Source organism: Empidonax traillii, unplaced genomic scaffold, assembly GCF_003031625.1.
Source record: "Empidonax traillii isolate 1590-97213 ecotype Southwest subspecies unplaced genomic scaffold, ASM303162v1 scaffold685:size505991, whole genome shotgun sequence".
In the NCBI taxonomy this organism is placed as follows: domain Eukaryota; kingdom Metazoa; phylum Chordata; class Aves; order Passeriformes; family Tyrannidae; genus Empidonax; species Empidonax traillii.
Window position 1 is genome coordinate 200,151 of NW_020955878.1, and position 15,606 is coordinate 215,756.

The following is a 15,606-nucleotide window of genomic DNA, read 5'->3' on the forward strand; positions in this document are numbered from 1 at the left end:
AGGCTGTTTGCTCAGCCCTCTCTGTGCCTGCTGACACCATCACAGCTTACTGCTCTGGGAGCAGTAAGGGGCAACAATCCCATATAAAGAAACTGAGGAAATTTCTTAAGTTCACCTTCAGTTCTTGGCTGTGAGCTCAGGTCCTTGGTGAGGTTCATGCGAGAGCCAGCTTTACCTGTCTGAAGAGTAGGTATTGTCACCGAGGCTCTCCCTGAAGTCAGTGAAGACAGACTGGCACTTACAGGGCAAAGCTCATGTTAGCTATATTTAGACACCTACATCAGGAAAACAACTGAGAGGCAAACCTAACTGTTTCTTTTCGTGGATGAGACTAGAAGATGCCGTTCAAATGGAGTTGTCTACCCTGCACTTGGTACCTTGTCAGGTGAGTCAAACTCCGCCCTGTTCAGACAGCAACAGAGATGGCAGAACCTATCTAAGGGCACTGAGCATCCAAGAGGCCAGTCAGTGCTCTGGACTCTGGTGGCAGAAGCCTGACAGCCACACGCTTCTCTCCAGCCCATCATCCTTGCTTGATGTAGTGCCAGTTTTCAAAGAAAAGTGCAAACAGGCACTGAACCCTCCAAATCCCAGGAGACAGGGATCCCAACTCTAGATCCCTTCTTCTAGACAGCACAGGGCTCTTTGCAGAGTTAATGATGCACAATGAGGACAATAAGTGCTACAGGGAAGGGTCTGCCAGATATTTGAGAGAGGCTTGCCATCTCACTCCTCTTTCCTATGTTTTGACATGACACGCTGGGATGTTTCTTGATGTTGCACAAGACAGATTCCAGGCATTCAGCTATAATGTAACTGGTGCAGACTCAAACTTCCTCGGCAAGGCCGTACTGAGAAAACTTGAGATATATTGAAATTGTCTTGGGCTTTGTTGTGCAGATGGTATACAGGTCGGAGGCCTTCACAATTGTTTCAGGACTGAACCTGTTTCAAAGAATGATAAATGTGGAGTGCTTATCTCGTGGGAACACCAAATGGACATAGACAGGAATGTGCTGTTTGTCATCTGGCTCATTTACCTATGGAGATCTGTTTGTTTCAGAGTCACCCCAATTCTTTCATTACTGATTTTCCTAACATCTTTTTCCAACATAAGAACACTGTCTCGTAAATTCTGTTTCTTTCTTGTTAAAAACCAATTCCTTAGGTTTTCCATGTAAAGACAATGAAAATTAGACTACACAAAAACTCACATGGTGGAAATATTATTATGATCAGGTAAGATGTATGGATAACACAGGCAGATAATCCCAGTGTGGAAGGACACTAACTGCTGGAACAGCTGGCAATAATAGTAATGCCTCACAAGGAGGGAGAGTTCTGTTGCATTTTGAAGGCTCAGAAGAATCAAAATGCTACTTGCTCCTAAAATCCCATTTCCCTCCCTAGCAAAGGAAGCACATATTTGAGTTCCTATTTCTGAATAGCTCATGCAGAAAGAGAAAAAAAAAAACCCACCCTGTTTTGTTCGAAAAAAAGGATTCTGCACTCTGTGAGGAAGAAAGCAAATGGTGAGGTAGAGATGATGCAGTACCAGGCATGGTCCAAAAGGTGAGCTGTTGGACAGAAAGGTCACCCAACACCTCTGGTCTTTAGGAGGAAGGAGCAGAACTACACACAGGGTTCAGCTGGGGAGCAGCTCAGAGCTCCACCACACCAAAACTTGTACAGCTTTTGCTTTTTGACCTTCTTCAAAGACTGTGTCCCCACCCTGCTCCCAGCCACACACCCATCCCAGCCGTTGGGACTGCATGGTGTGGAGTCTATCTGCTGCTGCATTCCTGGCTGATGCTGCCTTTCCTTGGAAAGCTCGAGGGCAGGACCTGTCCCAAAACATAGTGGGAATATTCAACATAGCTGCAAGTGAAAAGAAGCAAACTAAATGTTCCTCTGAACTCATTCAGATTCTTTGACTTAGAAAACCAGAAAAAGCAAACCAGCAGATGAGTAACAAGAGCCTGGTTAGATGTGATGAATGTAAAAATTAGGGAAATATAAAGATACCAAATAAAGAACAACTCACATGGGAGTCCCAGACATTCGTCATTCCCTACATTGATAAATATTTTTCATATAGTTTAGATTTTACAGACTGAAAAAACAGGCCTGGCAGGGGTTTCAGGAAGCCATTCTGTCCCTGCTGTGCCCCAGAGAAAGGCAAACATGAATTTTCATGGTTTTGGGTAACTTGCTCTTAGAGACCTCCAGTGATACAGACTCCCAGGCAACTCCCTACTCCCACACTCGACTATCTTAGAGAGTTTGGAAGGGTTAGTTGTTGCAAGTGAAGTGTGTTACTGTGTCTTCTAGTGATGACAGGCATTGCACACAATCTTCTCCATAACGGCATTTTATGCACTTAAAGCCCACTCGCACATCCCCATCCACATCTTCACTTTCCCAGGGCAGACACCCCCAATCTCTCAGCATTTGCCCACAGGCTATGAATTCCACATCTCCCATAATTTTTGCTACTCTCTTCTGGGCTTTATCCAACTGACTCACATCTTTCCTGAAGTGCAGAGTCCAAACAAGATAAAATATTCCAGCTGAGGCTTTATAATTTCCTTGTAAAGTTGGAGGCTTACTTCATGCCTCACAGACAACACTCCTATTTATACAATGGAAAATGCTGGCTGGTTTGTACTAGAACAACACTGCTGGCTTGCACTCAGCTTTAGATCCTCCAGAGCCCTGACATCTTTGTCTGTAAACTGTTCCATTGCCTGTCTTTGTCACTTAATTATTTTGGGTGAAATCTCTGTTCTTAAGTGCATCTTTACTGAACAGCATCCTCCTATTCCAGTGTGATTGTGAATTCTGAGCCTGTTCTGTGCAGCACACCATGTTCTTCCCAGCTCCAGCTAAAACTTATTGTTTGAATAAGTGCTCTCAATGTCAACATGCCATTCATTACTGGAAATACTGACTAGAATGAATTCTCAGGCAGATCACTGTTCAGTACCAACTACCCTTTGACAAGGGACCATTGACAACCATGCTCTGAGAAACTGCCAAACAGTTTTACATCAGCTTATTATAATTTAATTATGGTCCCCTTTTTGTTTTCCCTCTTGCCTTTGCTGCTTTTAAGACCTGTGTTCCTAATCAATGAATTGTCTTTCCTTCATGCAGGGCCCTGCTCACAGATCCTGCCCAGAGGCTGGATAAATGTTTAGCCACAGTCCTGCCCCATGAGAAGGCCCATACCTCCTCTCACCACTGCTTTTCAATGATGGAAGTGCTAAAACTACCACAGACCTGCCAAGAAAGACTGCTCTTGATAGCATCCCCCCTTAGAAAGACAGTGGGTGCCAGCAAGGCCCCAGAGCGGGCAGAAGGATGCTCTGTTGTGCTCTCACCCAACCCAGCGCTCCGCCACAATCCTGAGCTGGATGAATCCCCTCACTCTGCACTGGAATATGCCTCCCACTGACTGGCAAGGCAACTGGTTGGGTACCCAGGACAGCTGGAGTGCTGCAAGTGAAGGACATGCCACTCTGAGGATGTCCAAATACAACATTTACATGAACAGACAGTGAACCCAATGCCTGGAGCTTCCACATATGCTTCCCAATACTGCTGTGTGATTGTCTTCCACCTCACGCATGAGAGACCTCTGATGGAAGGGACAACCAACGAGAGGATGCATGGTAGCAATGCCTAAGGGACATGTATAAAAAGAAAGCAAGAGTATGGATCTGTGGGCTCGAGGAGACCTTGCAGAGTGCTGTTCAACCTAAAATGCAGTGCTATGTTTGCTGTCTAACAGTAGCCCTAAAGGAAAAGCCAGAGTGGAACACTCCAGCAATTAACTGCCTTTAGTGGCAGGTCCAGACTGGGGCCATGCCTCTGGACTCTGAAAAAAATGGCATCAGAAACAGCGGGCAGTAGGAGGCTGTCGGTGGGGGCTCAGCAGCTGCATCCAAGGATAGAAGCAGCTGGACAGGATCCCCAGGGTGCACACAGCACATGCATGAGGCAGAGCACGAAGGAACTTCTGGGGAGGCTCCAGCTGAGAGCTGAGGATATTGCTGGATGCTCTGTGTCATGGAGAGGAATTCCTTCCTTCCTTTGATAGGAAGGATATTCTAAATTATCTAAAATAAGAGGGGAAAAATGCATAAAACCAGTCTCCACAGCAGCTAGAGAGACTTGCTGTAAGCTAGAAGAATAAACAGTCATATTTACTCCCTCTGAAACTATTTGTTCTCTGAGTAAGAAGAGCTCAGACCATGGCTGAGATACAGAAATCCCTTCTTGGATTCAAAAATGTCAAGAAATTTAAAAAAGAGGCTACATAAAGTACAAGCCACTATAACAAAGCTGAAGTTGTACTGTCCCTTTGGACAATTTGGTACTTCAGCACCTGGAGAAGTTACCCTTGATTTGGCACAGTGATTCTGATCCATGTCCAGATTCTGCACCTGGAAATGGAAAGAAACTCCGTAGAGAATTTCAGAGCCTGGGAGGAGCTTTGGTCGATGACAGATACAGAGCCCTTCCAGGACAGATTCACATCTCTCCTCCTGAACAGGAAGTTTTCTAGATCGTGACAAGGGGAGCCAAGATATACACATATATGCCTAATCTGCTCTGAAGTCAGAACCTCCTTCCACTTTGGAACTGAAAACTGAAGTCCTCTGTGACAGAAAGCTCCAAATGGAGAAGAAGAAAACCTCATTTTTCAGTGTAGTCCAGTGTAAGAAGGTCCCTGGACAGCCCAGGTGTGTGTCCCAGTGTTTTGCAATATGTCAAAGCATTCACCCCTCTGAGCTACCGCTCCTGCTACTCGACACAGCAGAAGGCCCTGGTAGGGATGAGCAGACAGTGAACTGTCTGAGGTCCCTCTGCTGAAACATCTATCATAACCTTCATGGAACAATTGCCTTGCTGTTATCCGAGCTGCCCTAAATTCACCTTCCAGTGCAGCTATGTTACTGCACAGCTCTAATAAAACATCTATTTTCAGCAAAGCAGATACAGATGCTTGTGGAAGCCAGAAGTGAAAAAAGAAAAAAAAAGAGAATCACAATTAAACCACTTATACTGAGAATAACCATAAAGTTCTTTCTCATTCCCTTCCTGCTCTGAAGTGCAATCATCTCCTGGCATGGCGTTACACAGAGCTTCCTCCTCCGAGCATACCTTGTGCCTTGCTGCATCTGCTAAAGGGGAGCCCTTGCATGAGAACACACATTTGACAGGGAAGCTCCTTGGCTGGAGAAGGCTCCTTCCCAAACCCTTTTAGGGGCTTCAGACAGATTTAATCTTTCACTTTGCATCTCACAGTATTCATTCCTTATCTAAGAGACAGTCTGGCCATTTGTCTTCATTAAAATAAGTATGCCTTCACTCCCTTGGAGATGCCAGTACTTCTTCCTCAGATAGGAGGAGAAGGTCTCGAAACACTTTCCAATCAACCCTCTCAGTAAAAGAGTTGGCTGGTTTCTGGGTGATCTGAGAAGTGACTGTGGCCTTACAAACTAAGAGTTTTACATCAACTGCCATTGGTGGGTAATGATGAGCAGCAGGCCTTTAGCTACATGGATCACACTGAAGGCCAGCCAATTGGCTTCCACTGACCTCTGAGGTTTACATGTGTGTCCAGTAGACAGTGATACCTCTCTAAAGTGCTTCAGCATACTTTCATCATCTGGTGATAGCTATGGTAAAGAGAGAGCAGCCTAGCAGTACATCTACACCTTGATGGAGAAGAGATCTGGCTCCTGCTGCTGAAACAATGGTGCTATGGAGGCAAAGCAGGATGGAGGCCTGTGAAACCCTGTGACAGAGATGTCTGCTACCACCATATCCTCGTGACAAATGTTGCCACTGTTTATCTTGGTACTCTTGCTAGCAGCTGCAGCAGTGACAGGACAAATAAGCGGTTCAGACAAGTCAGCAGGTGCAGTCACTCAGCTGTCCAGTCTTTGAGACTGGCAATAAACATTACCCATGCCAATGCAGCTCTACCACAGGAAAGATGGGGAATGAAGGTTTGTAGTGTTTTGTCTTTTACTTATCATACAGTTTGAAGCCAAAGAACACATCTGGAGTGTCAAAGTGCACTGTTAGCCTCACATACCAAACTCGACTTTAGGGTGACTGCATGGCTCAGTAGGTCCAACTCTGCAGCACAGCCAAGGAAGAAAGTGCATCAACATGAGACTGGACCAACATGAGCCTACAGATAGTCCTGAACTACGAGGTTTGCAGGATCAAAGCCAGTTAGTCAGATTAAATCAAATCGGTGTCCAGACAGCTGCCCATGCCAGGACTGGATAAGGCTTCATCACACACTTCATCACACAACCTTCAGAAAGGTCTGGAGGTTGCATTCTGCCTTGTCTGAAGCCTAGATGAAACCACAGGTGGCACTTTTTTGGCACAATAATCCACTTTGAGGAAGCACAGGCATTTGAGATCTGAGTCTGATCATGCCATATAGCCCAACTAGAGCAAAAACACTCTCAAGTGATATCACCAAGCCGATAAACTAGCACAAAGCAGTCTCTACACAGCTAGAAGACTTTGAGGCAGCAGCATATTCTAACTGAACAGGCTGAGAGAAACCGAGCGTGCCAGGAACACTAACTAAGCTGGAGGTAGTCGAGGGTCAGAGTGCCCCTGTACATCCTGCAGGAGGTTCGTGTTGTCTCACAAAATGCTACAGCTCTCATGAAAGTAAGGAAGGCTCAGAAATGCTCAGTAATTCCCTATGCCCAGAACAGGCAACAAGAGCATGCCTAACTCCAAACCCCACTGGGCTTAGGATTACACTGATGAGGAGTTTCTCATCTAAACAGGACTTGAATAAGTGCTCCCTAAAGCAAGGATCAGAACACAGAAATCCCACTTCTACCCTCTCTTACATGCTCTTATTCTGAGAACCATATTTCCTGCTGAACAATACCATTGTAGTAGCTGAGACCACAACCAAAGGTGGTTTGGGCATTCTCCAGAGAAAGACTGGTTAGAATTGATCTCTCCATAAGTCTCCAGCCCAGCTATTCATTCTGAGCAGGATCACTGCTAACAACAGATCAGCCACAGCTCTTTCTAGGCAGTTTCTGAGATTTCCCAAAGATGGAGATTCCTCCCCCTCTGTAGTCATCCTGTGCCAGGGTTATCCTCCCTTCCTAGACAAAACTGCTCTCCTAATTACTGGCCTGGAGCTCCCAAGCACGATGTGGCTATCGGCCCTTGTTATATATATATCTTTTATGAGGAAAATACAAAGCTGCCTGACATTATGGAGAAACTTAGTCTACGCCACCCACCTTTCTGGGATAGGGCCCCTGGGACAAGAGCTCTTATCACATAAAAAACAGGCTCTGCCTCTTACTGGTTTTATCTCAAACCGGAGAGTAAGGGTCCATGTCCATGATAGCTTAGGATTGAGTTTAATCACCTCCTCACCCACCTCTGAATGGCAGTGGGGATGGGGTATCTAACTCCTGCTGATCTCCTCAGCTGTGCAGAGAATGCTGCCCATCAGCCAGAGCAGATTGTGTTTGAAAACATAGGCAGGCTTAAATTGAAATGTGCCCTCTGGAGGAAGGGTCCTACAAGATGTTCATGCATTGAAATTTGGTAAATAATTACTTGGCCAAGTTCCAGGCCAAGGGCTTCTGAAATAAAACAAACAGTCTCAGAACAGCCCATGAGGTGCATCGGGACAGCCCATGGCTCTCCTTGTGAGGGAGAGTAACGCCAACGTAATTTCTGATGGCTGCAACTCCATTGTTAACAACTGTCCTCTTCTTCCTTGTCATTCTGGCATTCTTTTTGCTAAAGAAACCTGGTTTTGCTGGTCACCATTCCCTGTTTTGCAATGCTGCTTTGAGCTCGTATGAGAAAAGCAGGTAGACACAGAGTCTTAGGTAAGCCAGAGGTGGTACACGTTTGACAGGTCTTGAGCAGCTGATAAGACCTTAAGTCTGCTTCTCTACCAGCATGACAGTGAATAAAACACACAAGTACAGAACTGAAGATTCTGTCTGTGCTGTCCCATTAAGTGTGTTTTTCTTCATGGGCAAGCTGAGTCTGACCAGTTCACTATTACTGTTTTCCTCAGTGGTGCTTTAGTGCTAGTGCTTTAGTTCTATCAAACTACTTCACATGTGTATGTATATAGAGAGACAGGAATATCTCCAGCTAAAGGGAAAGGAAATAGGGAATGTGGTAAAAATTATATCCTTAAGAGTGTTTCAAATTCTAAAACATTAATGACAGGGATATTTCTATTTTACATTCTCTGTCTTTTGTAAATGCTTCAGACGCCTTCTGATGGTCAGAATTAAGATGACAGATGATCATAAGACTAGATTTTCTTATCATTATTTCACATGGTGTCAGGGTCATATTAATTCCTTTGGCTCTGGGCCTACTTTGTCATCAAAATCAACTTGAAAGACAATTTTCTGCAGCAGAAATGTCTTGCTAGGCTGCAACACTTACTGAACCCTCACCCTCACTTACCATTTGTGACGGTGTTCACATAGTACCTGCGGCCCTGGGGAGACATGTAGCTCTGCCAGCCGGGGGGAAGGTGGCCATTCAAGGTATCTTCTCCTGGCTGAGAAGTTGCCTTTCCAGGTTTCTGATGAGAAACGAAAAAACCCAACCATGAAGTCAATATGAAGATAATGTAAAGTCTAACCAGACACACATCTGGAAAGGAACCATGTGGTTTGGCATTCTAGAGATTCCACTACACTCAAAGACTTCCAGTCCATTTCTCCCTCATCTGTCTTAGCTTCACCCAGAACACGAAGCAACATTCCCTTGAAGTACTGACTACACAGATCACCCTTTGGGACAAAAATGAACCCCTCTGTATTTGATGCCCCAAGAGCACCTGGACTAGTCCAAGAAAATGGTTCTTATTAAGCAGTAAAACGCAAAGCATAAAATGATCAAGTGTCTGAGAAAGAGAGGCAGGCACCTGGTCCTCATTTACCTTCATGTGGGTATATCAGTGGGTCAAAGCACTGGTCATGGAAGTGCATTCCAAATTTATTTTACAGGGGCACCATCACCTTCAGACAGTTCCAAGACTGCAGAGCCATTCAGCCTACATATTCAAGTGCTGAAGTAAATTTATCAGGATGCTGATTGTAAAATAATAATGCATGTAACGAGCAAGGCTTACATTACTGATCTACATGTAATCTGGATCCATATCATCCAGATATGGATGATCCACAAGATCATTAGGATCCAGATTACTAAGAGTGATCTGTGAAATTAGGAACAGTGGGAGATGAGCACCAGGCTGTCACCTGTTGTCCAGGCACACACAGAACAGCTACATAGGTTCAGGTGCCACATCTCAGCCGTACATTTCTTCATCAACTCAGCTTCAAATTTCACTGCAGCTTCAGGGTGTGGGAAAAGAAAGAGGTGAAGCTGAAGTGCAGGTAATTGTCTGCACTACATTGCATCACTTGGACTATTCCCTTTTGCAAGTAATTCTACTGATTCCTCGGTAGCTTGGGATTTAAAGCAGCTGCTTGATGTGAGACTTGCAGAGAGGGTTTCATTACAAAGGAGGTGTGAACCTGGTCTCTTCACCCAGGAGATAAAGTGGATGGCCAAAGATCGCCAGTTGCAACCCTACAGGCTGCAGCTATGGAGACAACAGCCTGCTCCTGGCTTCACCCAGGGGAGCTCCAGTTAACCTGTCTATATTCCCTAAGGCACACCAGGCATGTGAGGCACTCTCTTTTGTCTCTGTTTGTTTCCATTGTCTTCAAAGAAAGAAATGCAAAATAACAAGGAAAAATATGTTAAATTGAATATTTATCCCACAGAAACTAGTCTCTATCTAGGAAATGCCTTCTGACATGGTGGGGGCCAGGTCTGAAGCAACTGCACTGGATTCACAGTCTCTCTCCATCTTTCTTGCAGGCTCCCTTCAGGTACTGGAAGGCCATCAAAAGCTTTGGTGGCCCCAAAGCTTCCCTTCTCCAGGCTGCTAAGATATGCAGAGAAAGTCATATCAGAGGGAACAGAGTAGCCCCAAGCTACTTTTTGAGCCACAAAACTAGTCTCTCTCCCATCATGTTCCATTGGATAGCAGTGTGCTGGAACAAATCCCGGGACAGCTCCTGAACTCCCTCCATCACACGGTTAATGGTCCTCTGTTACTGTATGTTAAAGCACACTGAAGAAAAGTAAACTCTGCAGTAGCAGTATACCAGCTCCTGAAGGATATGGCAGCAGGTTGGGTCCCTTATATTCCCTGCATGGATCTCTGGCCATGAAAATAACAAAGTTATTCCAGACTATCGCTGTTCTTCATGAAAACCTCATAAAGAAGAATTTGGGAAAATCCAACCACAGGTTCTGTTTCAGAAGATTCAGATTTCACTCATTTTTGCTGCACACTCACCTTTGTATACTTGACACATATTTTCCCTTCTGGAACTGAAGTCCCTCCATTCCCTCTACCCCTACTTCTTAGTGTGATCCTACAGCAACCCCATGTGCCCAGGAGGTCACAGCAAGGCTCAGCTCACTTTAGGGGCCCATTTCACACGGTCAGCACCAGTGCCCTGCAAGGACAGGCACTACCAGTACACTTAAAGAAAGCTCTAAATTGCCCCTACATCATTTGAGTCACATTTTCAGTGTTGCTTCATGCCTCCCTGATTGGCTGCAGGAAAAGCACAGGTCTTTCACAGACAGGTGCCATGGCTACAAATGTTGGATGCAAATAGTATAAAGAGCAAAGTTAACCCAATGTTTTAGCTGTAGTCCCTGCCAAAATGTGTATCACTTCAAAAAGCACACAAGCATTATGTTTTGCAATTGCTAATTCAATTTTTTGGTTACTAATACTTTCACCTTTGCTTCTGATTTCCCAGTCAAGAAGTGCTGCGAGCACAGTGATGTCTGTCAGTGATGGTCAAGAGGACTGAATATAAGGGAAATATCAGCACTGCCAAATACCAAAGCTCTTGAAAGCAATGGGAAAATGGTTGGTTTGTATGTGTGTGTGCTGTGGTTTAACTCCAGCCAGCAACTCAGCACCACCCACTCACTGCCTCTCATCCCTGTGACAGGGAGGAGAATCAGAAAGAAAGGCAAAACTCATGGGTTGGGATAAGAACAGTTTAATCATTAAAAGGTAATTATAATGACAAACATGATTATACTACTAATAACGATGAGGGTAATAATAACAAAAACCACAGAGATAAGAAAAAGAGAGAGGAATCAAACCCCAAGAAAGACAAGTGATGTATGGTACAATTGCTCACCATTTGCTGACCCGGGCCCTCTCTGTCCACCAGCAGTGCTCAGCCCCTCCCAGCTAACCCCTCAGTTTATACACTGGGCATGATGTTCTATGGTGTGGAGTATCCCTTTGGCCATTTTGGGTCAGCTGTCCCAGCCATGTTCCCTCCTGGCTCCTTGTGCAGCTCCTTGCTGGCACAGCATGGGACACTGGGAAGTCCTTGACTTATGTGGTCATCACCATCGAGCACCAACTAAAACATCAGTGTGTTACCAACATTACTCTCATATTGAATCCAAAACCCAGCACTGTACAAGCTGCTAGGAAGAAAACTATCTCAGGTGAAACCAAGACAGCATGGAGTATGGATGTGTGAATCTCTTTTTGATTTAGAAAGGAATGTAATCCTAAATACCATCTTACTATTAGAGAGGACTTTATCACCCCATGGAGACTGCAGAGGAAGATCCATTGAATGCGGGGTCCTCTTGTGTGTTAGAGCCCCTAAATGGTCCCAGTGCAATCCCCTCCCAACAACACTTGAACCACGACTCCTATAGCAGCTCTAGGGGGAAAAGAGAAACTGAAAATGGCATAGGGGAGCAACTGAAGAAGAAACAAAACTTGGCTTCATTCAGGTTTCCCCACCACCCTGTCTGTAATGATTTATAGAATCACCAAATGGTTTGGTTTGGAAGGAACCTTAAAGATCATCCCATTCCACCTCTTTGCCATGGATAAGGACACCTTCCACTAGACCAGCCATGTCCAATCTGGCTTTGTCCACAACTTCTCTGGGCAACCTGTGCCAATGCCTCACCACCCCCACAGTAAAGAATTTCTTCCTGATATGCAATCTAAATCTACTCTCTCCCAGTTTAAAGCCATTCCCCTTGTCATATCACTATAAGCCCTACACTCACTGGGTAGGAGCCCAGGGAATAGATAATGTGGGGTGATTGGATCTGGGGTAGATGCATGTAGGACTGGGCTCTATAATCCATCACAGATTAAGTACCTCATAGTTACAGCACATGCACATGTCCTTTCAGATGTGAGAGTGCCACAGAGGCCAAAGAGGCAGCACACTGTCCCTTCTCTGCCAAAAGAGGAGATCTGAGGAAAAGGAGGGACTTTCTTCCTCTATTTTCCTCAGTAGATACAATCATCCCAGCCAGACTATCTGTAGTCCCTTCTTCTTATATCAGCATAGTTAAACTGGAACCATGTTTGTAAACCCCAATGGGAGAAGTTTTGGCTAAGCTGGCATATGATAACAGGCAATCCTGTTGCTGGGACACAGCAAGGACAGGGGCCATGAGACTGCACAGGGAGGGGAGGCAACTGGGAGATGGTGTTCAAGAGCCCAGCTCGACATCTGGTGCAGTTCCACATCCAGCACAGCTCCACAGTCCACAGCACCACCAGACAGGCTTCAGAGCTCTAACCAAACCCAGCTCCTACCAGGGCACACCCTGTGCCATACATAACAAGGCAAGTGCTTGGAGGGACCTGTGTGTAGAGATCTCTCTTCCTTAAGATAGATCAGCAAGACTGGGCTAATTCTTCGATTTCTTGCTCCTATTTTTGGAGAATTACTGCCAGGATAGTTTATGAGAACAGTCAACCCCAACAGAGGACATATGCGTCGAGAATAGGTTCCCTATCAGCAGAGAGCATTGTGAACCAGCACAGAGAGACCAGCAGACAGGAACTGGAAGCTGAAACTAGACAGGTTTGGACTGAAAAGAATCTGCTGATCATGAGGGTAAGTATCAATTGAAAGGGTTTACCAGGGAGCTGTGCACTTCCTGTAGTTCCTCCATGGAGATTAAGTGCCTCTTTCTGTATGTTCTTCTCTATTCCAATAAGAGAAAAAGTCAGGACCACTGCTGCCCCAGCTCAGGCTGGGTGGGCTTGCAATCCCTTCTGCTTTCCAAACCTTCCAACTCCCACAGTGCCTTTGAGCTGAGAAATGCTCAGACCACTCCCCTCACTGTCACTTCTGGGAGTGTCACCAGCTGCTGTCATCATGGTGGTGGACAGGCAGATCTGGACACAAAAAGGATGTCTGCAATACACTGTTGAGAAAACAGGAAACCTGAGCAATGTGAGTAGAGCAGAGAACATGCAACCCCACTGAAATCCTCCTGCATCTGTGTTGGATGCCTGGAAACGGGATCTAAGTGTCTCTCAAAACGTTCAAATCCAACAACACAAGCACTTCCCTCCTACAAGATTTCCTAGGATCAGAATTCCATGTATCAGGGGTATATGCAGGGGTAGACAAGAGCCAGCCACCCAACAGGTCTCATTCTACGTGACAAGCAAAGGTTTTAATTTACTGTCTTCAGAAGCACAGGGATCGAATTCTCCTGGTAAATGCACAGCAGAGAGGAAACAGAAATGAGCAGCAATTGCAAAAGACATCTCAAAGCAGAAAGGAAGCAGAGCTCTTCAGCATTAAACCATGCAACAGGGAGGTGGCAAAGGCAAGCATGTGGAAAAAGAACAGATCTGTGGGGTTAACTCACCTAGTCCAGGTCAGTAGCATTGACAAGAGGCAGAAGGATGGGCTGCTCAGGGCAGAACACACAAACCTGACCACTACCTGTGCCCCTTGCCTTGCATCCATGGGTACTGGATTAGGATGTCTGGAAGAGGAGGACAACCCATGTGGGCAGGAGAGCCATCCCACAGCATCACAACCCTTACCAGGGAACAGTGTTTCATCTCTGTGCTGCTAAACAGAGATGGCCCAGAAGCATATCTGAAGAGAAGGACAACTGAGTCAGACATCCCAGATGTTCCATGAGAAGAAGAGCAGCAGTCAGGGCCTGCCTGTGGGAGCCCTGACACTTGCTGTCTGGCTGGGCTGGCTCAGAAAAGGGCAGAATGGCCAGTAGGGGGGCAGTGGGGTGCCTCTCCCACTCCTCCTCTTCTGACTTTCTGACTATTTTCTTTTTCTTCCCTTTCTTGGTCTTTTTAAACAAGTTTGTAGCAGCCCAAGTCATCCTGTTCCTTTGGAAGACCACCTGGCAGTGTGATCCTCTCCCAGTGGTGGAAAACAAGCCAAACAGGATTTTTTGCAGCAAAGTGAGGCAATGGGGGATGCCACAAATCAGTTCAACCCAGGCTGGCTTGAGCCCCTGAGGCAAGTTCTGCCTTGCTCAACAGAAGAAAATGACTTCCCATTTTCAAACTACAGGAAATCCCCATTCTCCTTCAAAGAGGGATCCTGGGGAGGAAACATCTGTGCTAAGCTCCCTTGAAGATGTCTCAGCTTTCACTGTGTTCCAGCAGAGCTCAGCCCAGAGTCACTTTCCAACACAAATCCCAAGGAAAGGTAAAAAAATCCCAAACCCAAATATTAAGGCCCTGAGCAATGTGATCTAACTCTGAACAAGGGTTTGGACCAGAGACCTCCAAAAGTCCTTCCAATTTAAATACTCCTATGATTTTATGATCCCGTTTCAGCAGAGCATGCAGCCCTGGAGCAACTGAAGAGGAGCCTCTGGCTGTGGGAATTACTGAGCGCAGTGTCAGCACACTCACCTGCTGCTGGCAGCACCTCAGTCGCACCTGCTTCTGCTGCAGACCCAGAAGCACAAGGAAAGGCCAATGGGCCCAGCTGAGCAGCTGCCCTGCAGTGTCCTGCCCAGTACTGGAGGATCACCTTGGACAGAAAGCTGGGCAAAATACGCAGGGGAAACTCCCTCTAAGGAGCAACACAAGGACAGGGAAGGTAAAATCAACCACAGCATGAACCTAAGCCAGAACAGGCTCTGTCCCATTGGGAAAGGCTTGCTCTATACTGATATTACTGAGCTTATGTTTCTGTCTAACTGTTGTTTGTGTGAACACTGAACCTGGAAAAGGTGTCAGTCCCAGGCTATGGAGCAGAAAAGGCAGACAAAGAACCATAGAATCATAGAGTGGTTTGGGTTGGAAAGGACCTTAAACCAACCTCATTCTATCCCCCTGCCATTCTACCTTCCACTATCCTAGATTGCTCCAGGCCCTGCCCAACCTGGCCCTGGACACTTCCAGGGATGGGGCAGCCACAGCTTCTCTGGGCAACCTGTCCCAGGGCCTGCCCACCCTCACAGGGTGGTTTCTTTCTAATAATATTCTCTGTCAGTTTGAAGCCATTCCCTTTGCTAATCCAGGCCCTTGTCCAAAGTCCCTCTGCAGCTGTCCAGAAGCCCTTTCAGGTACTGGAACGTGCTGTATGGTGCACTCAAAGCATGAGGTGTTTGACCTCAGCTGATGCTGCAAACAGGATTTGCTAAGTGGAAGATGTGCACGAAGACCTTTGATGGCAGGAATGCCAACAC

The 15,606-nt window shown here is 46.0% G+C and overlaps 1 protein-coding gene across 1 annotated transcript in view; it reads right to left on the reverse strand.

Annotated features, from left to right (window-relative positions):
* Nucleotides 1–15,606, reverse strand: part of GAS7 (growth arrest specific 7) — a 91,590-nt gene that overhangs the window by 49,251 nt on the left and 26,733 nt on the right. Inside the window, exon 2 of the mRNA XM_027899716.1 lies at nucleotides 8,506–8,626. Coding sequence (XP_027755517.1) covers nucleotides 8,506–8,626 — 121 coding nt within the window. The remainder of the gene's footprint in view (nucleotides 1–8,505; nucleotides 8,627–15,606) is intronic.